General features: G+C 41.9%; 2 protein-coding genes across 3 annotated transcripts in view; both read left to right on the top strand.

Moving 5' to 3' along the window:
* Positions 1 to 634: 634 nt before the first annotated feature.
* On the top strand, positions 635 to 7,432 carry hrh1 (histamine receptor H1). The gene is made up of 2 exons (XM_080773305.1): positions 635 to 766; positions 2,946 to 7,432. The coding sequence occupies exon 2, from the start codon at positions 3,137 to 3,139 to the stop codon at positions 4,766 to 4,768; it is 1,632 nt and encodes a 543-aa protein (XP_080629431.1). The 5' UTR covers positions 635 to 766; positions 2,946 to 3,136; the 3' UTR covers positions 4,769 to 7,432.
* A 4,856-nt stretch (positions 7,433 to 12,288) lies between these two features.
* atg7 (ATG7 autophagy related 7 homolog) overlaps positions 12,289 to 26,501 on the top strand; it is a 108,802-nt gene continuing 94,589 nt past the window's right edge. The window contains exons 1-6 of one of the 2 annotated variants that reach the window (XM_080788342.1): positions 12,289 to 12,781; positions 15,033 to 15,258; positions 15,609 to 15,663; positions 17,414 to 17,531; positions 18,365 to 18,442; positions 18,614 to 18,730. In XM_080788342.1, coding sequence (XP_080644468.1) covers positions 15,084 to 15,258; positions 15,609 to 15,663; positions 17,414 to 17,531; positions 18,365 to 18,442; positions 18,614 to 18,730 — 543 coding nt within the window. In that variant the 5' untranslated portion in view covers positions 12,289 to 12,781; positions 15,033 to 15,083. The remainder of the gene's footprint in view (positions 12,782 to 15,032; positions 15,259 to 15,608; positions 15,664 to 17,413; positions 17,532 to 18,364; positions 18,443 to 18,613; positions 18,731 to 26,501) is intronic. The other variant, XM_080788343.1, reaches the window with a different exon arrangement.

The raw sequence follows: 26,501 nt of genomic DNA, 5'->3' as shown, positions 1-26,501 counted from the left end.
TTTAATACAATTTTCAATCAATCAATCAATCAATCAATCAATCAATCAATCAATCAATCAATAAATCAATCATCTACTTTAGCTGAGTTGATGGACACCATAGATACCAGTCCATCCTCTCATTTATAGCTGTAATATATGAGGCCAGCCAGGTATAAACAAAAATAACATAATTGAATTGGTAACTCTTTGGCACCTCCTCGGAGTCGGAAGTTGAGACAAATAACACATATGAATTAGCATATAAAGAAGTAATGATGTCTGACATCTGCACATCCTCTGTCTGGACTCTGGGCTGACTTTTTCAAGTCAGAATCATTATAAGATGCATTTTATATCACACCAAAAGAGGCTGTGAATTTGGACACATGGGCTAATTATATTCATGCCGGATATTCTTTCTAGAAGTTGGAAGAATGAGAGTGAGAGAGGCAGAGAGCTATAGTATGCTAGAGAGAGAAATAAATAGATGGGGGGGGGGGGGGGGGGGGAGAAAGTGTGTGTGTGTGTGTGTGTGTGTGTGTGTGTGTGTGTGTGTGTGTGTGTGTGTGTGTGTGTGTGCGTGTGCGTGCGTGTGAGAGAGAGAGAGAGAGAGAGAGAGAGAGAGTTTGGTGATGATCACGGCCACGGGCAAGAGAATTGGTGCGCGAATGCGACCTTGCCGCAGGCGCAAGTATAGCCTTCTCACTTTATTCATGCATGGATTATATTGGCTGGTGGTGGAGATTTCCTGTAAATGAGAACTTTCAAAATGAATGCTGTTTTGGTAAGTTTTTAAGCTTCGTTTGTTCCTTTAATTTTTTTCGTAGCCTAATATTATTTTCCCCGTATAAATAAGTAACCCAATAAAGTGCAAGCTATTTAGTCTTAATAGCCTACGACGACAAACAAATGAAGTGTCATCTTTTACTCGCCTCGGCTAAGCTTGTTCTGCACTAAAGAAGGCTATAACGATCCCATAGCATATGGCAGGCCACAGCTTTTCGTTAATTCAACAGGTGGAATGTATAGATTTAGATGTACAGTGCATGCATGCATCTGCAGCCATGCAATTCCACACGAGCGACAATATTAATTTTGATTCATAGGCTATATAGGCAGATGCATATCAACCTTCAATTCAACCCTCATAATTAAATCAATGTGGCGATCATAATTGGGTTAATTAAACGACGTCTTGCCTTTTCTGGCAATAAGAGAGTAAAAAAGTCCGTCTATTAGGCTATTCTCCCGTTAGTGATTATAGGCTATAGCCTATAATTATCTTCCTAAAGATTATTAGTGAATATTGTTATGAATTGTGACAATTGGTCCAGTCTGTAAATTATTAGGGGCTCAAATGATCTGCTGGACTCTTTGAAGTCCTACAATATCTAGTAGCCTATATTATAACTTGAAATGTCATCAAAGGCTTGATTGGTTAAAATAAAACATTGTATTGATTGATTGATTCATTGAGTGATTGATTAGTGGATACTTTAATAGGCAGAAATGTAAACAGTATACAGACAGTCAAACATTTGGTCTAGGGCAGTGGTTCCCAAAGTTGGGTCCGGGGACCCCCAGGGGTACCTGAGGGAGTTCTAGAGGGTCCCCAGCTAAATGATAGTCTGGAACCAAATGTATACCCTTATGGGTCTGGAACTGTGTGGAACTGTGTGGAACCCTAACGGGTCCATTTGGTTCCATTTGTACACTCTCGGAGTTAGATTAACATTGATTTTACAATATAAAGTGGGGGTCCCAGAGATAGAAATGTCATTAAATGGTGATCCGTAGACTAATGCATGTCAAACTGGGGGTCCTTCAAATAAAACGGGTTGAGAATCACTGCTAGAGCCGTAAACTCATCTCGTATGGGGGTCCTTGGCATATGTTTTTCAAATGGGGGGTTCGCGGGCTCATTGGTGTCATTTTGGGGGTCCTTGACATGAAAAGGTTTGGGAACCACTGGTCTAAGGATATCACCCAAACAAGTCCCTGTGGTCTTGTTTCCATTCTGGTCCTGGCCTGGCTGGGACCCTTACATTGCTTTCCTTTACTGCTTCATAGTTATACAGTGATAACATACACACAATGGAGCATTATGTTGCAAACCTCAGAGCAGTGTTTATAATGTGATTAATGTTCTCTGAAGATGTAGTATGATGAGAGCCACATAATATAGGCTGTTCTGTTCTATTCTGTGAAAAACACTTGAGACTAAAGTGCTTTTTGTGTTCCTCCTCCTCCTCCTGTGTCATCAGAGGAGCTAATACCGGTAGCCAAGTAGTTTTTAGGGTGGTGTGCCTGTATTTATATCGTGACAATTTGTCTGCAGTTACGAAGGATACGAAAAGGGACTTTTACTTTTGAAGTTCCACAATAACATCTCTCAGAGAGTTGTATGGGTCCATTTTTCTATTATAGAATAAATTAACACTCTGGATTTTGTCTTCTCGTTAAAAAAATTATGCGTGTTTGTTCCAAACGCATAAGCCATAACAGCATTGTTTCCTGCCTCCTGTCAGCGTGTTAATTAACTAACCATACAAATTATAAAATCAGGGACAAAGAGAAAGCATGTGTTCTGATGTTATTGTGTTATTGTTTGCCACCCAACCCTTGAGAGTATAAGCAGGGACATAAGGTCAACTGGCATGTGAGGGTGACTGAGAAGAAAAAAGGGAGGCAGAGAGAGAGAGGGAGAGAGAGAGAGAGAGAGAGAGAGAGCGCCGTGGTGTTGACTTTACAGTATGTTGGAAATGTTTAGGCACTTGACCACAGGGCATCCATATTCTGGGTCATGTTAGGTGAACATTCTGCAGAAATAGCAGATCTACAAGCTCACAACCTGTCACATATTATTTCTACATAAAAGCCTAATTATGTTAATATTGTTTGGCAATACACTACCAGTCTTTAGTATGCACAGTGACTTAACTTGTTGCTTTCTCTCTTTCCAGGTCTTTGACATTGGGACTATACGGTAGAACGAGTGGACAATACTGCACCTAAAGCAGAGCTTGGACAAAATACAAAACAAAACCTCCAAAACGAGTACATATAACATTTGAGGTACTTGAGGAGATGGCGACCTCCAGTGTTCCATCATGTGAGCCGTGGATGTAGAAGGTATACCATTCCAGCCACCGCGATGGAACCCGGCGCCGTGCTGTCCGCAGACTCACTTCTCCTCCACAACAACCATTACAACAGCAGCCACAACAACCAGTGCTTGAGTGGTCTCTATGACGACGACGACAGGACTAATAATAACAACACGCTGTCGGTCGACGGCCACTTCCACAATGTCGTGCTGGGCGTATTCCTGGGACTCCTGTGTCTCCTCACCATCGTCATGAACCTCCTGGTTCTGTACGCCGTGAAGAGAGAGAAGAGCCTGCACACCGTGGGAAACCTCTACATCGTCAGCCTGTCCGTGGCCGATCTGGTCGTGGGGACGACGGTGATGCCTCTGAACCTGTTTTACCTGCTGGAGGAGGAATGGACGCTGGGCCGCGCCTTCTGCAGGTTCTGGCTGATCACGGACTACGTAGCCAGCACGGCCTCGATCTTCAGCGTGTTCATCCTGTGTTTGGATCGATACCGCTCCGTGAGACAGCCACTGAAGTATCTGAAACACCGGACTCGGGGAAAGGCCGGCGTGATGATTTCTCTGGCCTGGCTTCTGTCGTTGATGTGGATCATCCCTATTTTAGGGTGGAGGTCCTTCGCCAATGTGGACCTGAAGCCCGAGGCCGAGAACAAGTGTGATACAGATTTCCGCTTTGTTACCTGGTTTAAGGTTATAACAGCCGTGTTCAACTTCTATGTGCCGTCAATTTTGATGCTATGGTTTTACCTAAATATTTTCTTGGCAGTCAGGCAGCATCTCAGGCACAGAGAGAGATACATCCATCCAGGGGATTATTTTGGTGAAAATGCAAATGGCCAAACTCAGATGCTTGAAACCATTGGTTACAAATCAGTCAAGCTGGACAGTAATGCTTTGGTGGAATATTTTAGAAAGGGCAGTTTACTGGATCAAAACACTCTCGAGCACTTATATTCTCTCGAGGATACAGACAAAGGTCAAAAACGGTTCCAACGGTTCCAAAAGACGTCACTGCTCGGCATGTCAACAAAACGACTTGAAAGGTTGAGAAAAGACAAATGCTTAAAACCCACGGCGAAGCCGCCCGACATCGTGATTCCTCTGAATGAGCCGGTGATGCTGAAGGACACTGTCTGCTCAGAGGAGAACCAGGACAGACTCTACCTATCGATAAGCGATGGTCGCGTAACCGTGTCAAACTCTGTGACAAGCTTCTGTGACATAAGTCAGCTGTCGGACGTGCAGAGGTACACCACTGTGCTGTACAACGACGACTATAACCAACCTCTGCACTCACCTTGGACAGAGGAAGGCAGCGAGGACACCACCCAGCCGGTGGACCCGGAACACGGTGCGACTCAAAGGCAGACCTGGCAGAGGTTTGTGGACCAGTCACGGCAGCGCTTGCAAAGCCTGAGGATCCGTAAAGAACACAGGGCGGCCAAGCAGCTGGGATTTATCATCGCCGCCTTCATGTTGTGTTGGATACCATACTTCATTGCCTTCCTGGTGATGGCATTCTGTCCGGAATGTGTCCACCACGATCTCCACATGTTCACGATATGGCTGGGCTACATCAACTCGACACTCAACCCCTTTATATACCCCATCTGCAATGGGAACTTTAAAAGGGTGTTCAAAAAGATCCTGCGTCTACCCAAATGTCGATGACCGTTTCTTACAGAATACTTTAACCACTAAGCTCACAATGTCTATAATTGTGACTTGTTGTGAGCTTGCAGACCTGATATTCCCACCATTTTGAGTAGTTCGTTGAACCTTTCTAGATGGCTAAGAGGCAACAGTCTAAATAATTTCATAATTAATGAAAGGCCTATGAAAGGTTCAAAATGTCGTTGGCTTCAATACCTGTACCCTCATTTGGGTACTTTCAGTACAACTGTGTATTTATTCTTCAAGTAAACAGTGCTATTTGTATTTATTTTAAATCTTGACTTTTGTAAACTACTGCACACTGCCTTAAGCCCAAACCACACCAAAGGGTCGGGTCGGGACTAGATGGTTTTTAAGGTCAACCACACCAATGCAACTCATTAACAAATTAACTGCTCCTGGTGGAACGTTAATTCCGTCATAAGGAATCCAACCAGCAACTGCTTCTGGCGTAATGTTCCGTCTGATAAGCTTTATTATAGATATCAAACCGGATCGCTGATTTCTTTTTTCTTATTTTGGCTTGGCCTTTCCTTCATTAGCGATCCTAGACTGGATCTTTGCTGATTATCCGGTGGTCTAGATGGAAACATTGGCACTTTCTAGAGCAAGGATGGCTTCATTTTAGCTCACTTGCATTGACGCTATTTATTTAGCATTAAAGATGGACGCCTAGACAGGATGTCAGTCCAGCGTGTGCCACATTGAAATCGGCTTGGCAGTCTGTGGTTGGCTACGCGTCCAGCAGGAGGTAGTTTTATGGGTTAAGTTGCAATGAGTTGTACATGGTGTGGTTGACCTTCAAACGGTTTTGTCCCAAGGAGTCCCTACCAGTGTGGTTTGGGATTAAGACGATGACTTTTGAGTACAATCTCTGAATGTAATGTTATTTAGATGCTCTGTTGTACACTAATTATACAAGGATTGAACCTTGAATATAAATGGAAATATTTCTCTCTTGTCCTGGGTGGTAAGAAGATACAAAAAAAAAAAGTATTTGTTGAACTACCAGATGTGATTCCATGATTCACTGTGACTCAGAGGACAACAAACTCAACTTTACTCTGCTTAACTTTCATCATTAGTCCCTGGAGGGCAATTGGTTTTGCAGCAAGATGTAGATATGGCATGACATATAAAAAGCCTGGGGCATGTATAAAGTGCTGAGTTTCAGAACAACAGTTACATCTCACCAAACTTATGTAAAATATACAGTAGACTATATAGCCGGCAATGGTATCATTAAAAAAAAATAAAAACATAAAAAATATAGTTAGCCAATGTTGGCAGCATCGTGACACATTTTCACAAACACCATCATCATCATCATCAGCGTGATTCTAAACTACATCCGTCTATAGACATGGTAACGCCCTGCATGCCTCTGATTGGCCTACCGACACTGCCCGTCTTACCAGACCTCCGATGGATTGTGGATAGTCTGGTGACACTGACGCGAGGTTACTCCGTGGTGGCCGGGAAATAATACAACTTATACAAGTATGGTACCAGTAAGACGCCTGGGGGCGAGAAGTGCACTGGCCATATATGGAGCGTGTCTTGAGTGTACATGCAGGGTTTGATGAGGTCAGATCAACATATGGAATGTCAGAACAGGTCAGCTCCATTATGGAGATCTAAGGGTGGCAGCATTTACGGGCCTGTTGAGAACTCTAGTTTTCGCCGGCTGCCGGGCGCGGCTGCACTTTGGGGCAGGCCCGTCTAGAGTTTAAATGGACAGGTATCAGTCAAAGGGGAGACATCGAAGAGGAAGGATGGATGGGGAAGGATCAACATATGGAATGTCAGAACAGGTTCTGACATATATATCCATATACTAATGTTGATGGCATCAGGGATCTTCATATGGGCTTAGTTGCGACAGCAGGTCGCATTTACTATGATATGATCCCTTTCCACACACTTTCCGCTCTAACATCGTTTATATTTTCTTTATTGTTCTTTTCAAAGGAGCGCACATTTTTAAGTCTATTTAAGTAACAGTTACTTAACAGTCCCCTTATTCCTGCTAGTGCAGGAAATTCAATCTTTGGGGAGTGTCTGTCAAGCATTTTCCCCTGGGAGTAAGTTTTCTTCTGTTTTCCACATTAGTTTAAGCTTCCTTTCTGTGGATACGCAGCAACAATGCTGGTGATGACCTACAACAAGGCAATCAAGCTATCACCCAAGTGTTCATCACCCTGGCCAATGCTCCATGCAGGCATGGAGTATCCTTGATTCAACTCTTCTCTCTCCTGGCTTTAAAATCTCTGGAATGACGTCCCCCCCCCCTCAGGACTCCACTCTCACTCCCCATTTTCCACCACAGTCTGAAAACTCACTTATTCCTCCATCACCCCTGGCAGCACGCCTCAAATCCTTGAATCACTTCTTGCAATTTACAATTTACAATTTAGGCATTTAGCAGACGCTCTTAATCCAGAGCGCCTTACATTAAGCAAGAACATAAAGCATGGCAATACATCACATACATAAAAAGTAGTTATCATGAAACATGCGTAAGCTAAGAACATTACAGTGTAATATCTATATAATGAAACGATGCATATACACTTTAGAGCTATGTCTACATAAATTGCTATTGTAGTGCTGTCTACATAAAATGCTATAAATCTGCATAAAATGCTATCGAAGTCTACATAAAGTAGTAAATTGAGCCTTTGCATTATGCCTGTAAGGTCGTCAGGGCTAGAGCAAGTGCTACGGGCCATGATGGAGTCTGGAGAGGTGGGTTTTCAGACTACGGTGGAAGATTGGGAGTGAGGCTGCAGTTCTGATTGTAATGGGAAGTGCATTCCATATAGTTTTGGAGCCAGAAGGGAGAAGAGTGTGGGACGTGTGGAGTGTATAATTGCCCCGGCGTTTTTAGTGTACTTCCAGCTTCCCTGCGTTGGCTGATCTGAGTGCGCCATACCTTTGGTTGCTTTGAATGCCAGCATCAGAGTTTTGTATTCTGTGCGGGCAGCGACCGGGAGCCAATGGAGGGAGCGGAGAAGGGGGGAGACATGTGAGAATTTTGGCTTGTTGAAGACCAAGCGAACTGTGGCATTTTGGATCAGTTGGAGAGGCTTAAGTGTACATGCCAGAATAGGCTGTAAGGAGGGAGTTACAATAGTTAAGTTTTGACAAGACTGTTGTCTGGATTAGGAGCTGGGCTGAGGAACGGTCTAATTTGTCGTATGTTATAGAGTGTAAACCTACAGGATTGAGTGACAGCTGTGATGTTTTGAACGAGAGCTGACTGTCTAGGATAACACCAAGGTTTCTGGCTGTCCTATTTTTGAGGGTTGCTACCGTGCTAGCCCATCCTATTTACTTGCGCAAGCAGAGCGCGCAAGTAATCGTTTCGCTTGGTCTCTTCGAAGTGAAGCCAAGTTTTCTTCAACGGTAAATCTGTGCCTGGTTTGCTGGGACTAGTTACAACATTACGTCATCCTTGAGAGAGTACATGGTGTGTATATGACGTAATGTTACAAGTTACAAGTTACAAGTTACAACATTACGTCATATACACACCATGTACTCTCTCAAGGATGACGTAATGTTGTAACTAGTCCCAGCAAACCAGGCACAGATTTACCGTTGAAGAAAACTTGTCTTCACTTTTTGGAACCAAGTAACCACAGTATACTGCTAATCAAATTACAACTACATACTCTGTATGTAGTTGTAATGTGATTTGTAATTTGTAAATCTGTGCCTGGTCTGCTGGGACCAGACTACACAGATGACCATATCTCTTACGTCATCACTGAGAGCTAGTCATACATATACACACCATGTACTCTGGTCCCAGTTCTCAACGATGACGTAATGTTGTAACTGGTCCCAGCAAACCAGGCACAGACTTACGGTTGAAAAAAACTTGGCTTCACTTTTTGGAACCAAGTAACCACAGTATACTGCTAATCAAATTACAACTACATACTCTTGTAATGTGATTTGTAATTTGTAAATCTACTTTTTTTTTCATCACATATCAATGATTCATTTTTCTGTAAAAAAGTAGTTAGGTAGCAAATAGTTACACGTAATGATTATACATTTCAAACGTTCCTTCACAGAGATACTGAGATGTGATACTTTCCAGCGGTCGAAAGTACTTGCGCGCTCTGCTTGCGCACTAGTAGGCCATTTATGGCCTACTAGTGTGCAACAAGCAAGTATGCACTCGGCAGAGTGCAGTTCTAGTTCTATATAGCTTTGAGTGTGTGTGTAACTGTAAACACAAACTCTGTCCTATCACAAACATTAAATGCCATTGATAATGAATGGCCAGTTTGTCCCAACACAAACATTGCGAACATTGAAGGTGAGGATGCAAATTCTAACTGGCCGGAATGAGATGATGTATGACGATAAGAGCGCCCCTCACTTCACACAGGTGTGATTTTATTTGATAGATGCTAGTTGTACTCAACTCATAGAGTAATAATAGAACAGTTCACGCTTCAACCACTAGGACCGAGTGCTTCAATGCTGGAGAGCCTCACTGGGGGCTTGGTTTTACTGTTGCAGATATGTCGGTTACTTTCCAGACCACGAATGCAGCTATTTATTATGGTGAAAGAAATGCAAATGCTACTCCTTTCCATGCCATGCAGGAAGGCACTATAAGGCAGCATTCAGAAGAGTTGCTTTTTTCCCGAAGTCTCCTGAACTTAAACAGTATTTTGCGTTGAACAAATTTGTTTAGAAATCCATGTCGTAGGCTATACATGCACCGCATCTCCACTAGCTAAAGAGTGCGCCCCAAAAATAGCTGATCTACAAGCTATCAACGTGTAGATCTGCTATTTTCGCAATTTTTGTCCAAAAGTGCCCTCTGCCTCTCAACGCTCTCTGCACGTCCCTGGTCAGCTTTGATTTGCTGATGATACTGCTGCTCCCCCACACTCCGGGTCTGCCATACGAGGAGGGGAGTTATTGGCCGCTCCACTGTTTGCATAAAGCTGTCTTCCTTGTGGCCCTGCATGGGCTCCACACACTACGTGCTCATCAATGCAACAACGCCCATTACATTACTGTACATTAAATACAGTACACATTCACACGTGCTTCCAACAACACAATGCCTAGTTATAGTAACCTGTTCTCTCCATTAGCATAATGCTACCTTGTGGTGAATGCAATGTTTTGTTTTAAAATAAACATGCAACCATCCGATTCTAGTGGTATGCCATTCCCACTTTAATATGCCTGTAATGTTCAATAAATGTCATACTATTCCAATCTTTATACAGATTATTATACAGTTCTTTCTTGGAATAGTCTTGAATACTGTGTTGCCATGATGTCTATCTCTACACAGAAACTTGGATGTAGAACCCATAATGTTTCCTATGTATAATGAACACAAAACGGTTTTGACTTTGCTCTGAGTCGGTGCACTGAGCAGGAAGGCATGGCGAGACCGCCAAACAGGAATTACTTAATGTGTTTTGTGTGTGTGTGTGTGTGTGTGTGTGTGTGTGTGTGTGTGTGTGTGTGACTGTGTGTGTGCGCACGTGTGCATGCGTGTGTGCGTGCGTCTGTGTGTGTGTGTGTGTGTGTGTGTGTGTGTGTGTGTGTGTGTGTGAGAGAGTGTGTGTGTGTGTGGGTGTGTGTGTGTGTGTGTGTGTGTGTGTGTGTGTGTGTGTGTGTGTGTGTGTGTGTTTTGGGATCATTGGAGTCTGCAAAGTACAGACACGCACATGTTTGATGTGGACTGTGAGAGTCCATTCGGTTCCATTCAGATGTGCTGACCAAAATACTAGTGCCTGGTGCTTACACTTGGAATTGGAAGCTCTGAGTTTGGAGATGAAAGTTCCTGGCATTGTAATGTCAACACAAATGCCAGTATGTCAATGCAACAATGACATCTGTGTGTGCTCTCTCTCTCTCTCTCAAGCATTTGGATCCCAAAGGGAGTACTAATCTAATCTCTGACTCTGACCCAAATGACAATGCCCTCATCTACAAAGTTAGTCTAAATGTAAACTCTGCAGGAACCCTTATGAAGGTGAGAGGTTATCTTTTTCCGACACCTGCATCAGCAAAACCCAGTTGAATTTCCCATGGAAGAGATTGGTATCACATCCCGGCCAAATTACATACTGTACTTCAGTGGTTCCCAAAGTGGGGTCCGGGGACCCCCAGGGGTCATTTACATTGAGGGAGTTCCAGGGGGTTCCCAGCTAAATGATAGTTTGGAACCAAATCCTTATGGGTCTGTAACTTAGAGAGCGTACAAATGGAACCAAATTGACCCTAACGGGTCCATTTAATTCCATTTGTACACTCTCAGAGTTAAATTAACATTGATTTTACAATATAAATTGGGGTCCCAGTGAGAAATGCCATTAAATAGGGGTCCGTATAGCTAATACATTTCAAACTTGGGGTCCTTGAAATTAAACGTGTTGAGAATCACTGCTAGAACCATAAAAATCTTCTCTTATGGGGGTCCCTGGCATATCTTTTCAAATGGGGGTCCGCAGGCTAATAAGTGTCAATTTGGGAGTCCTTGATATGAAAAAGTTTGGGAACCACTGATGTACTTGACACTTTAGGGAGTCTTTATTACTGTGGTGCTAGTCATTCAATAGATTTGCAGGGCTACTTCCACTGAGATAAATTCCAAAAGTCCAAGGGCCGCAAGCAAAAAATATATCAGTATTATTTTTTAAACGTTTAAGAATTTATTTTGTAACAGACTGCACGACTAGTCAAGACATACAGTAAAAAGCCACATTTCCATATAAGGCCAAACCTCAATGAACAATGATTTTTTTTTAGCTCCACTATGTATTTTGTATCCCCACAAATATGCAATTTTGAACAATCAGGATTTCTCATCATATAGGGGCTTTTATGGAATTTGCTCCATACATTTCTCCCTCTCTTCAGTCTTCAAATTTGCATTTCCACTTTGTTTACAATGTCTGCCATTGTTGATTTTGCAAGCTGGCATGGAATGGTAACAAACAAGCCTGTGTTTACCTAGCATCAGTATTATAATGACTCAAATATTAAATAAATTGCATATCAGCGCCCCCACCACCTCAGGACATTGTACGTGGTACTGCAGCTAAAACGGCTTCAGAAGCCAGAAATAAATGCCTGGTGATTGAGGCTAAAATTCATGTTATTATAGCTGCTTTAAATAATAATATTAAGGTTAAGGACTGGCATAAAACACACAGAAAAGTCCTGCAATACTTCCTTTAACAAATGAGAAAGTGTGTGCATTGTGCTATAGCCGGCTTAATCAAGCATAATAAAGCTTGGTTTTGATGAATTGAACAATTGGTGGACCCTCTTGTAAACAAGTGTAATGCTTAATTGCGTCGTCCACTCACAGTTAACAGTCTTTGTATTGAGTTTGTGCTTGAAATGTACTGTAATTCTGCAAACTGTTAATTCATATATTTCAATCAATCAAACAATCAGTCAAGTTTGTTAAACGTGGGGGCGGGGCAGTGTTTCCATCCAAATGGAATCATCTACTGAAGAATGTGGCTAAACTAGACTGTCCTCTGCTGCTCTGAGCTGCACTGACTGAAGATGCTGCTCAGCTCAGACCAATTCAGAGAGGTTGCTCGTACGTAAGAAGCCATACTGTTAAAAAAAAGAATAATTCTTGACCTTCTTGTAAGTTTTATTACGCTAAAGTTTACTCTCATCGATAAGGGGCCGAACAGGGGAAACAATCAACAACAGTAGAGTAACTAGTCTATAACTGCTGCCTGGCTGCGGCGACATGAAAAGGAACGGCGCGTATCGCTTCTTGTCAGTTCTCTCTTTCTTTTTTGTTTGCGTGTTCTTGCTTCTATTCTGGTACTTTTTGTTTTACTCAATGGTCTCCCTAGACTAGAGCACACAGTACCGACTAGTTAGCTACGAGCTAATAGCGTTAGCTTCAGTCATTCAGGCTACCCACAGTGCATCGCTTTATTGACAGCTCGCTGCGATCACGTGATCTCCTGGACCAGGAAGTAAGGCTTTCTGGTAAGTAGCATTTTGTGAAATTGTGAGAGAGACTCAGTAAATACACGCCTGTAATTGTTAAAAACCTTTAGAAATCGTTTTTTAAATGCAGTATTATGGATTCAGCCTCCCGATATTTATATGACGAGGGCCCCGTGCGAAAATAACGTTTATATTAATTTGTGGCCAGCTGTTCAACATTAGTTCCTCCTGTCATTCTGAGTTGAGTTCTTGCATGCATTATTCGGTGCCTTCAAGCAATCAGCACCTAATCATCAAAGTAATGAAGCTAATCAGAGATTAGATTACTACATCTGATGATGTAATATATATCAGACACAACACGGCAGAATTGTATGGCTGGCTCATGTGATGATCACAAGGTTTTCATAAATAATAAAAGATATACAGTAGTATTATGTATCATCCGACACACCACTACAGTATTTTATGGCTGACTCATTACATAATAAAATACACATTTACTGCAATATGTGTAATATAGTGTTTATTTAGACAGAGTGTAGATATGTTTTACGGTCTATGGTTTAGTGTAGGATATCATAGTCTGGCAGTCAACAGGCTTTTTATTGTAGTGGACATTTTGTATGTAGTTTTTTTTTACTGGCCTAAAATATTGTCTATATACATTCATGAATCCACTTGCTGACCAGCTGTCGGTATTGAGCCGTTTTTATAGGGGGAATGGGGGATATATGTGACCATACCATTAACATCCTATTTATGGCAAGATTTTCAAATTTTAATTATGCTTTATGTACCATACCCCAACACTCCTTGGGCTAAAAACGGCCATAACCACTTGCCCAATTAAATGTGCTGGCCGTTTTCAGCCCAAGTAGTGGTTTTTGTGCAAAAGTAATGCTTGGAATGGATTCAGAATCAGCTATGGACCTAGCTCTGGTCCATAGCTCTAGTGCCGTTGCCCGTTGGCCTGTTGAAGTTAGAGCTATGTTACCAATGACTTCCGCGGCTCGCAAAATGCAGACCAGCCTCTCGTCTTTAGTGTAAATGAAAAGAACGTTTTTGCTTCTCACCAATACAAAGGCAGGTTGTGTCATTAGAAAGCCTACTTTTCTAAGTGGAAGCACTCTGAAGGCTCATTCATAGTCTGGATTTTCGGTGGTGAGGTGACCACCGGAGCTGAAATAACGTTGAGCGGTGGTGAGTAAAAACAGAGAAGGGCGGTGGCGGGGGTTTGCTCTTCACAGCGGCTCGTGACATCATAGTTAGGTGGTCACCTCACCACCGAAAATCCAGACTATGAATGAGCCTTGAGCCCCCACCACATGTATAAAAGGTACTTTTTGGCCAAAAAGTACCTTTTTTTTATACGTATGGTGGGGGGCTTCGAGTGCTTCCACTAAGTAAAGTAGGCTTTCTAATTGTATTTGTATTGGTGAGAAGCAAAAACGTTCTTTCTATTTACGCTAAAGACGAGAGGCTGGTCTGCATTTATGCGAGCCCCGGAAGTCATCGGTAACATAGCTCTAAATGCAACGGCATTAAAGCTATGGACCAGAGCTAGAAACCCCCGTAGTTTGACACGTCACATGCTACTTAAAGCATAATGAAATGTTGATATTTATCTTATATAGGATGTTAATGTTATGGTCCCATATAAACCCCTATAAAACAAATTGCTCAATAGCGACAGCCGGTCAGCGGCTGCACAGGGGGACGCATTGCATTCCTGAATGTATGTACAGTATATAGACAATATTTTAGGCCAATAATAAATAAATAAAGCCGGACTGTCAGGACATGCAACAGATTTCCATACGTAATCAAACTGAAAACATTGCAACTAATGTGGTCTTTTTTTATTTTTATAATTTTCTATTTTTATTTTGGACCTGATTAAAGAAATATAAGTATAACTTAAAAAATATAAGTTTCAACACGATATAACTTCAACCCAGGATGTACACATGATACAAGTCTAATGGAACTGTTTTCTGTTTAGAAGGGTCATGCTCATTGACTGATTCAATTTGTTGCCTTAATTAATGATGGATTGACAGATTGAATGTCGATGGTATTATGCCTCATCAGCACAGCAGTCATCAACATAGTTTTGTATGCGTTCATGTTTGCACTATTGTAGGCTCCTCCCTTTCTTCATAGTTTATACTTTGGATAGCCAACAACAATAGATGGTGGCAAACAGTATCACTGCTGCAGTCTGTTTCCGGTCGCACTGACTGTCCTGGTAGCGCGCTATACAAGTTTGGACTGCTTTCTTCTGCAGGTTGTACACCGTAGTGGTCAGTCAGTCACACAGTCTATCAGTGACGTTCCGATGGCGTCTGGCTCCAGTGAAGCGGGGTCCTCCGATGCAGAGCAGCCCAAGCTGCAGTTTGCTCCCTTCTGCAGTGCTCTGGAGGCAGGCTTCTGGCACCAGCTCACCCAGAAGAAGCTCAATGATTACAGGCTCGACGAGAGCCCCAAATGTATCAAAGGATACTACTACAATGGTTGGTGGTAACTCTGTTTAACTCACACGCAGTATATTATGAATGTGAAGCAATTTATGTTTCAGCAGGACTTTAATAATTAAAGTAGGATGAGGTCTCGATAAAATTCAGGTCGGATACTTTTTATTCACTTATGATATCAGTCATTAGATAACCTCCAAATCATCATGAACTAGCTAAAGTTGATAGCTTTAACTGTATTCTTTAACTGTATTTTGTGGTGCCGTGGTGCAGTCATTGCTACATTCTTAACATGTGCGTATGTAATTTAAAATGACGTGATGTTTGCTCTTTAGCCATTCTAAACGCCAGCTTCATTCACCCATTTACTCCAAACTTTCTCCTAAAAGGTGATGCAGTTGGCCTACCCACACGTCTGACTTTAGAGTTCAGTGCATTTGATGTGTAAGTAGAGCTGAGCATTCTATATGGCATGATTTTTTACTTTTCAGATGTTTATAAAATGGGGACCGCATGTAATTCCGACGGAGCATTAGTCCGACATGTGTCCGCATGTCGGACATGCGCTGCTCCCATGCTTGCGGTTATGCTTAGCTTAGGTTAGGGTTTGAGGTGGGTTGTCGTTTGTCGGACCAATGACTAGTCTGAACTACGTACTGCACCCACAGTACGCACCCTGGATCTTCAAGCTCATAGCGCGCCACCGAGTGGTGCGCTACAAGGTCTGCTATTTTTGAAAAATCGAATAACGACTGACATTGAAACATGGCTTTTTCAGAAAACTGTCAGGATGTAGAAGACATTTTTAGAATCTGATCTCAGGCCTAAATGGGATAAAGTAGGTTGAGTAGAGTGGCCAGTTGAATCTGATCTCAGGCCTAAATGGGATAAAGTAGTTTGAATAGAGTGGCCAGTTGCATCCTGGATGCCCATGCCTTCCCAATAGGGTCTAGTAGGCTTTCAGTTTCTTGCTTGACTAGCTTCTCAAACTGTTTGATGATGGGGTAGGTGAGAGCCACCGGTCTGTTTGATGATGGGGTAGGTGAGAGCCACCGGTCTGTTTGATGATGGGGTAGGTGAGAGCCACCGGTCTGTTTGATGATGGGGTAGGTGAGAGCCACCGGTCTGTTTGATGATGGGGTAACAGTGGAATGCAACAGTGGAATGCTTCCAGATGGACGGCACCATCTGCTGGCTAAGAGTTGAGTTAAATATATAATTAAAGATGGGACCCCCAATGGGGGTAAGCGACCCTCAATGTGCCCGAACGTTTCCGGGGATTACATTTTTTAAAACACTTGATCACTTGAGCTCATCAAAGAAAGGACTAGGAGAGGGAGTAGGAGGCAGACAGAAGTCTGCCCCCCCTTTTCTACAGTTGTAGAAAAAGTCAAATCTGCATGATGAGTCATTGAGTCATTGTCGTATAAATGTCAAGACCAGAAAGTAGTGTTTTGCCACTCGGTAGGTATTCCTGCATTCGGCATAACTTACGAGTATGATGATGATGTCATGCGCATACCCTAGTCTATTGTGTACCGGACGTGACACAAAGAACAGATCTACAAGCTCACCTTGACATGCCGCAGGATGCATGATCCTATGACCTATAGGTGATTTAGCAAAGATTTGGCACAGCATTTGGAACGGAACTTTACCGTTCTATATTCTATGCTTTATTTCTGCTACACTGCCTGTCTTTGGGCATTGCACAGAGGAGTAAGAGACTCATTATTGCACTGAATGATTGTTATATACGGTAGGTCTGGAAATTGGGTTCAATATTCTTAACTTTGGAAATTCATTGGTAAGAATGTGTGGAAACACTGTTGACCCTGTCCATTAACCCATTTAGACCTGAGAACGATTCTACAAATGCCATCTAAATTCTGACAGTTTTCTGAAAAACCCATGTTTTCATGTCAAGTACCCTCAAAAATATATGTAATTGGCCGCAGACTCCGATCTGAAAATATGTTGTTCCAGGGACCTCCCCCAGAAAAAAAGATTTGACTTAAAACGTTTGCTCTGAAAGAACATATATTCAAAGATTTGCGACACATTTTCAAGACTTTTCAAGCTCGTAGGTGCCACGCTACGAGCTATTTTTCAATAGCTAAAGTAGAACATAATGCTTATAACCCCAAAATGGGTTAACACTGAACTGAGAGAGGACTTTGCTGTGATTCTTCAGAGATGGTCGGACCCCTGCTCGTTGCTGTCCATCTGTAGGAACCCTGTATAACACCAACACACTAGATGCCTTCAAGACTTCAGACAAGAAGGCTTTGCTGGAGAAGGAGGCGAAGGAGGTAAATAAACCAAATCTTATTTGAAAGTTTCACCACACACACACACACACACACACACACACACACACACACACACACACACACACACACACACACACACACAGATTACTTTACACTTCCCTGAGGGGAAATTGAAGATATACCTGCCAACATTAGGCTGTGATAAAGGTTAGTAGTGAGTGGCTCAGTGACCAGTGAGCGGAACAGCCTTGGCAGCCAGGCAGTCTGATGGACAGAGAGAGACATCGCCTCAGATCAATGTCTAGCTGCTGTTTCCCCAGCCGTGGCCGGCCAACCTTGGGCTGTTTGGAAATCACTGAATCGTCTGCGGGTCGATACAGGGCATCCATGAGGGCATTCTTGAATATATCCCACGATTTTGCAACCCATTTTTTTCACCCAGTGTCAATTATCTAATGTAATCCTGGGCGCTACACTTCCTCTGCCAACTTGCCAGCCGGAGGTAGCGCGTGGGTAGATTTTCAGGCCTGTTTTAAAGGACGTCAGGGATTTGCATTTTTGAGGGAGGGAGTCGGGGCATTATACACTGTTTGTTTTGAAAGTGGGTGGTACCAGATTGTTGTTCTCGCTTCCTCTTGGGAGTCGCTCACCATTTGGCAAACTGTCTTGTTCGGTTATCTATAAAACGGTACTAGGAACATGTTACGGATAAACAGACAGACCATTCTGAGGTTTAAGTGGCATAAAAATCATCAAAGTTTACTTTTGATAAATCCTGATACATAACCTTTTTCTGTTTCAGATGAAACGTTATGATACATTTAGTGGCACATTTTGTTAAACCTACTTTTGTGTTTATTACCGTTTGCCAGATGTGGGATGCTGTCCAGTCTGGGGCAGCACTGAAGGACACCTCCATCCTCTCCTCATTCATCCTGCTGACCTTCGCAGTGCGTATAATAACTATTCATCTCCACAATAGATTTAGAATTTGGGTTAATTTTACGTAATCCATTGTTAATATTGATTTTTCGTTTTCCTCCCCTCGTTTCCTTAATTATCCCTTTTCTCTCTCTCTCTCTCTCTCTCTCTCTCTCTCTCTCTCTCTCTCTCTCTCTCAGGATTTGAAGAAGTATCATTTCTACTACTGGTTCTGCTTCCCCGCACTCTGTTTCTCCGAGGGGATACGGATCGTCCAGCCACCGTCTCTGTTAGAGCAAGTCTTCTCAGCTAAACAGGTGAGTAACCTACAGGGATACCGGAGAACTACACAGCAATAATTAAAATAATAATAACATTGGCATTCCTACTGGCGAGTTCTCCGGATACCACCTACAGTAGGCACGAGTATAAAATGTTTCAGGCTTTAACACACTGCATTCGTTACTTTGTTGTACGTCAAATACGGCAAAAAATGCCTATTATGACACGCCCAGAAAAGGGATGCTAAGATTCATGTGGTTAACACATTTAGACCCAAGACCAGATTCTAAAAGAATGTCTTCTAAATCCTGAGTTTACTGAAAACCCTATGTTTTATGTCAGTGGTGCTCAAACTATTTCATGTCAAAAACCCCAGAAATTACATGTAATTGGCCGCCGACCCCCATCTGAAAATATGTCCTCAGAAGCAAACATTTGAGTGAAAAACGTTCGCTCTGAAAGAATATATATTCAAAGATTTGTGCCGTATTTTCACGATTTTTTCCAAAAATATCAGACCTACAAGCTCATAGCGCGGCACCCAGTGCTGCGCTATGAGCTTGTAGATCTGCTATTTTTCAATATAACATTAAAACACAGAAAGGGGTTCCCGCCTAAAATGGCTTAAACAATAAGACCTGTTCTGAATGAGCTTCCTGTTTGTAACTGTAACCGGGGAGGAAACGACATGGGCTATCAGGAAGGAACAGCCATTTCTGAGACAAAACCAACAAGAACATTGGCTGAATTATCTGTTAATTTATCATTTTACATGTAAAGGTACAGTATAAACAGCTGCCAGGATGTTGACATGGGTTTTTCACATGTTTCCTAGCAACGATACAATTTTGAATCTGTCTTCTTTGCAGTTAAATCCTTGGAGGTTTTCGTGTTGTCTGCCAGTATATCCAAATATTCAAAAACTGGGTTCACACAGAAAAGTATTCAAAATATAGTCCAGTCCACAACACGCACGCACGCATACATGCATGCCATGCACACATGCGCACGCAGAGGAGAAGCCAGGCGGAATCAATTTCTTATAGGCTAAAAGTAGAGCAAATGGCTTTTCATTGTAGCTTAGCTATGTTTGCTGATGATGTACATTATACATACGTACATGTATATTTGCTTATGGTGCTATTGCTTTATAGTCGTTTTCCTTTTCATCTTCGTCTAGTTTAGGTAAATAAATAAATAGTAAATGGTGCATTTATATAGCACTTTAATCCAAAGCGCTTTACATAGATCGTGCATTACATTCACCCATTAACTTAATTGCCCGGGGTTAATTCATCCATTTAACAACCCATTTCAAGGTGGCATGGCGCCATCTTGGAAGGTGCTAGATGTAGCTAGATGTAGCCAAAAGACCCTTTGGAGGATCGACAGCCAACAGAGGAATGATTACTTCTAACGTGACTAGCGACTGGACTGCGATGGGCCGTCAAAAACGCTCTAATTTGAGGCAGATTTTACACTCCATTGATAAATGAGGGCCTTAGTCTGTAAGAGTCTGCTCTGTCACACAACCAATTTATCGCAATGTATTGCACCCTATGCCATTTCGCAACTGAAATGGCAGCCCATGCAAGTTCATACAAATTCAAGTAATAATTAAGCAATATTACATGAGAGGGTGTGTTTACCGTCATTGTCTCCACCAGGCCGAAGGCATATATATAATTTATATATATATATACATATAGTTTTGGGAGTCCTTGACATGAAATTGTTTTAGAACGCCATGGAAACATGGATTTTTCAGAAAACTGTCAGGATTTAGAAGACATTTGTAGAATCAGGTCTAAATGGGTTAATGATATGAAACCGGATCGCTAAAATCTATTTTGTGATGGGGCCGTTGCTAGCCTAGGCGATGCCTTGTGCAGTGCTCAGCGTCACGTTTCGCGCATACGCACACTTTGTTTATATACGGCCATATTCTGTTGTCAGAAATGAGGACAGAATTTTCTGTCATTTGGAAATTGGAATATTAACAATAATAACAAAGGAGAGATCAGATGTGACAGTGACAGGTAGTAATGGAACATTTACATTTAAATGGGAACTGGAAGGCGGATCTCAATATAAATTATGTTCTAGTCTGGATATATTCAGCCAAGCAATTTCAATGCTACCCATTAAAGTCTGCTCTCAAACGAATGAACAGCCAAAATAGAAGGTCTCAAGGTCAGGTAAACTTTATTGTCCACAAGGTAAATTGGTCTTGGGCTTTCACTCCTGCTGCAGCCACACACAGAACATTAATGACAAACCAAATACATTACAGAGGGAGACGCAACATTACAAATAATCTAACCTCAAAAGCCCTATTTGCACGGGACTAGTATTACCCCAGGACCCCAGGTAATACGAAATTAAAAGTTTGTGTTTTACTTGAAATTACAGACATTTTATTATCAAACATAGAGCCAACTAGAACTGCACTCTGCCGAGTGCATACTTGCTTGTTGCACACTAGTAGGCCATAAATGGCCTACTAGTGCGCAAGCAGAGCGCGCAAGTACTTTCGACCGCTGGAAAGTATCACATCTCAGTATCTCTGTGAAGGAACGTTTGAAATGTATAATCATTACGTGTAACTATTTGCTACCTAACTACTTTTTTACAGAAAAATGAATCATTGATATGTGATGGAAAAAAAAGGTATATAAACTGAATTAAAATATATTATACAGTATAATTATTTTATTACTTATTGTAAATTGTCAATTGTCATCTGTATAATCTGGTCCCAGCAGATACCACATTACGTCATCTTTGAGAGCTGGGACCAGAGTACACGGTGTGTATATGTATGACTAGCTCTCAGTGATGACGTAAGAGATATGGTCATCTGTGTAGTCTGGTCCCAGCAGACCAGGCACAGATTTACAAATTACAAATCACATAATCATCATGTAATTTGATTAGCAGTATACTGTGGTTACTTGGTTCCAAAAAGTGAAGCCAAGTTTTTTTCAACCGTAAGTCTGTGCCTGGTTTGCTGGGACCAGTTACAACATTACGTCATCGTTGAGAACTGGGACCAGAGTACATGGTGTGTATATGACGTAATGTTGTAACTTGTAACTTGTAACTAGTCCCAGCAAACCAGGCACAGACTTACGGTTGAAGAAAACTTGGCTTCACTTCGAAGAGACCAAGCGAAATGATTACTTGCGCGCTCTGCTTGCGCAAGTAATGACCGTTCATTTGTAGTAGGCCACTCTATATGAGGACGTTAACAGCATTTATTTAATGACGCGTCTGCAACTTGCAGTTGTGAGCTGTAGAGTTGCTATTTGCGAGGTGTATACAATGTATACATTCATTCATATAATGTAATAATACATATTCTTACATACATATTCGGGAACATGGTCGGCAGGCACAGGTAAAAGGACAACGGTTGCGTCCTTTATTACCGGAGAGAGATGTGTCGTGTGCTTTGTGACTGGACATGACGACGCTATTTGATGCTTTCTCTCTCTCTCTCTCTCTCTCTCTCTCTCTCTCTCTCTCTCTCTGGTTACAGTCTATCCTTTGACAAAACATTAGAATGCCTTACCATAGGCCCTGAAACAATACGACCGTCACATGGCTATGCACACGCCACGCATAGACATGTTGTTGGTGTCCTGCGCAATGTAATTTGGCCATGGGTCCTTATTGGTAGGTTAACCCTTCTAAACGGGAACCCCTCTTGGGTATGTACAGTATGTACAGTATTCAAAAAGTTTAAATAATTTGATGCCACTATATACATTTTTGAAGTTTTTCAGAAAACTGTCAGGATTTAGAAGGCATTTTAGAATCGGCGTCAGGCCAAAATGGGCAAATAATATCCACAGTTTCTCAGTAGCGGTCTGCAATTGAACCTATTGTTCAAACTTGGCCCTCCGCGCCAATACAAATGAAATGGTCTGGTGGCCACCGTGGACTGGACTAGTACTAGGCTGATGTTATTTATTATTGGATGCAGCATGCAGAGCCTTTGCTCTGCATGCAATTTCCACAGCACAGCATAGGGACATTACATTCTCCTCAGACACATTCATATATCTTGCTAAAGAGTGTATAAAATAACCCAAACCGAGTAGCCTACATTTCCATCTACAAGGCTCAAATCTCATGTGAGAAAATACCGCAATTTAGAATGTGCATAGCCTATATTGTTTGATACACTGCTCTCAAGTAATGAATTGCATCATTCCAGCTGCAAAAGTAGCCTATAAGTCAGGTCAGATCAATTAGGCTGTCACGCAGCGCAAGGTCTGTAATAAGATGACCATCTTCCCTTAAAGGTTTAAACCATAATGACATGTATCATCAGGGCTCTTCAGCAAAACCGGATTGAAAACATGTCGTCACTCGTAAAAACTGACGTACGTTCAGTACTTTGTACCTTCTCCCAGAGGGCAAACTCTCAATTTAATTAAAACATGGGTAACATCACTGACAATTTTTTGAGCCTGTTTTAAAGAGGGAGTGCCACAATTATTTTTCCAGTCTATTAGGTGACAGTACTGGAGTCGTTTTTATGTGCAATGGTGTGTTAACTTTGTATTTAGGGTTTCTTCCTGGAGGCTGAACCCTTGACAGTCAAACGGGACAATGAAATAAACAGTAATATAGTGACGTCACACTATCAGCCCCTCCCCTAACTCCTCCCCCTTTATCATACAACAACAGCTGTGGGTGCGGCTTCAGTTCAGGTGGATCACCAGCCATCACCACCCACCAGGTAAACCAGGCATAATTATTGAACTGGTGGGCGTGCCCACATAAAAACAACATTTCCGATCGCCTCTACAGTGTTTTGGCTACATCTAGCTGCTACAGCCACATCCGGGATAACATCCAGTCCGTCTGTAAAAGTGCTCCACTACTATAAATTGCTGGGCGCACTGATTTAATGGATTAAATAACCCCGGGCAATTAATGTGTTACTGTGACTCCAGCAGACACTGGGCATGAACAGTGGAGGATTGCACGGTTATTTGTAATCGGATATGGGAAAGTCAAGTAAATCCTTCTGATGTGGTTTGTAGCGGCTTCAAAAGAATACAAAACACTTTATCTGATTAACACTTTTGGAGTAAACAGAGACACGCAAGGTCAAGGTCAATGTAGACTTTATCATTTATCCCAGAGGGTCGATTTGTTGTGCAGCAGTAAATTCCACGATCATCAGCACTCTGCACACACCAATTGAGTTGAATTAAACGATACACACAAGAAGCATAGCATTACATAGGAGCTACCCTAGGGTAGGTTCCCTCACCCCGGCCAGCCGGGGCGCCTGATGGAGTGGAAAGGAACTGGTCAGAATAACGTGTTCCTTCCACTCGCTACATCCGGCTGGTGAAAAAATTGGGTTGCAAAATTGTGGGATGAAAAAAATAAAATATATATATATATATATATATATACATACATGTGTATATATATATATATATATATATATATATATATATATATATATAATTACATAGGAGCAAGTTCTTAAATCTGTTGGTCCTGCATCTTGTGAGTTTCTGTCTGCGACCTCCGTTTGGTCGCAGACAGAAAGCAACCTGAACAAAGTTTTCCTAGTGTTAAGTGTCAACGAGACTTTACTGGCACCTCTTTGTTGCTATGGCTGTAATAGAGGCATTTAGATTTGTGTCTGCACTGCACCAATCCTGTTTTTCAAGGTAATTTAACCAAGTAAATAAAAGAACATTAGAACGGATTCAATAAATAAACGTTTTCATAAAATTTATCAGTTTTGGCATGTCTCGCCCACCTTGGAGATGGGGAGACTTTCCAGAACTGAGTGGCGAAGTGACAAAACAAATTGCTAGGGCTCAAGAGGTTAAAACATGAATGCGCTAATGGGTACTAAATACTTGTACTGTTGACTAACTTCAACAGCCTGGCCATGGATAACAGAAGAAAGAATTCAAGTTCATAGTTCAATGTCCTCCCTCACCCTAGCAACACACTTCAACGTCTTCCCTCACCCTAGCAACACAACCCGGTGTAATTGTAGACTGTCTGTCTGTGGCTTTGAAAGGCACGCACAACAACACAGCATGGCGACAACAGGGACATTATGCTGTCATAATGCTGTTATCACAATATGATGTGATGACCTTTGCTGGAACAGAGTCTGCTCTCCTTCGTGTTTATGGATTTAACCCATTTAGACCTGAGGATGATTCTACGAATGCCTTCTAAATCCTGACAGTTTTCTGAAATACCTATGTTTCTATATCAGTGGTGCTCAATATTTCATGTCAAGGACCCCAAACATTATTTGTATTTGGCCACCGACCACCATCTGAAAATATGTTGTTCCAGTGACCCCCCCGGAAGAAAAGATTTTAGATAAAAACGTTCGCTGTGAAAGAATTCAAAGCTTTGCGCCACGTTTTCACGATGTTATCCGAGCTTGTAGATCTGCTATTTTTCAATATCTAAAGTATAACGTAATGCTTAAAACACCAAAAGGGGTTCCCGCCCAAAATGGTTTAAGACATGAACTGAAGTCAACTCATACACTAATCGGAAGAATCTTCTCTCTGTCTGACGTCGCTAGAATGTCAGCACTGACACCACCCATCAGTAGGGATTTTCTATTATTTTGCGGAAAGATGGGAGGATCTTTTACTAGGACCTTCAAATACAGTACTTTTCTAAAGGAAGTCGATTGATCTTTTTTTACCAATAAAATAATATTAAAGAAACTGTTCACTGGTTAATATGTGTACCGTCACTTTTAAGAGTGTAATTTTGTTTACCCGGATAGCGCTGGTTGGCAGGTATAAATACACTTTTAGACGGACATGTTTGTGCCAGTATGGATGATTGTATTTATTTCTTGATCGCCTCTTGTCTTGATTGTTTTCCGGGTATCGGTTATCAAGCTCCATCCCTACCCATCAGGGCTAAATGACGACTTGATCTCGTGAGACCAAGAGCGTTCAAGTTTTAACCAGTGTCGCCATTTTCATCATCATTATCATCATCAACATCGGGTTATATTGCGTTAGTCATCATTACTCTTGGCTCAGCACACGGAATTGTCTCACACATTTCCAGTGCTTTTAAAATGTCCATCTATACAATTTTAATAAAGGTCGGCATAGTGTAGTGTTTCTTCAGGAGGCTTAGTTTAATGACGGTGATTAATTAACCAGGAAATAGCACAAATACCATCGCAGTAACAGTATCTAAGAGGCGGGTTTTGTTGTTTGGATTTTCACATCATGTTCCATTAAAGTCAACATGAAATGGAAAAATTCCCCTTTAACCGTTTGATAATATCCCAGTCATATTGTGAGATCTATTTAGCAATTTATGAGCTTGTAGGTCTGCTATTTTTGAAAAATCGTGAAAATATTTATTTCAGAAAACTAGAAGAATTTTTAAAAATGTTGAGGTCAGGCCTAAATGGGTTAAGACATGCAAACCCCTTGACTCCTTCAAAACCGCTCTCGAAGGGCACCTACGGACCGCTGAAATTCGAAACCGGCCCCCGGAAAATCTGAATCCCCCCCCCCCACCACCACCCACCCCCTTTCCCCTCACTGTTTCTTTTCCCTTTTTACCTCCTTTTATGATGAATTCCTGTTCTGTTCTTTGGCTATATAGAAGTATCTATTTGTACGTCTCTAAATGTTTTGATTAATTGAACAAGGTGGACCCTCTTGTAAACAAGTGTAATGCTTTATTGGGACGGCCACACTCCACTCACAGTAATGCTTTATTGGGACGGCCACACTCCACTCACAGTTAACAGTCTTTGTATTGCGT

Source organism: Protomyctophum bolini (assembly GCF_963924005.1).
Source record: "Protomyctophum bolini genome assembly, chromosome: 2".
Classification (NCBI taxonomy): domain Eukaryota; kingdom Metazoa; phylum Chordata; class Actinopteri; order Myctophiformes; family Myctophidae; genus Protomyctophum; species Protomyctophum bolini.
Note: the sequence above shows the minus strand (reverse complement) of the source record. Positions and strands in the feature narration are given on the sequence as shown.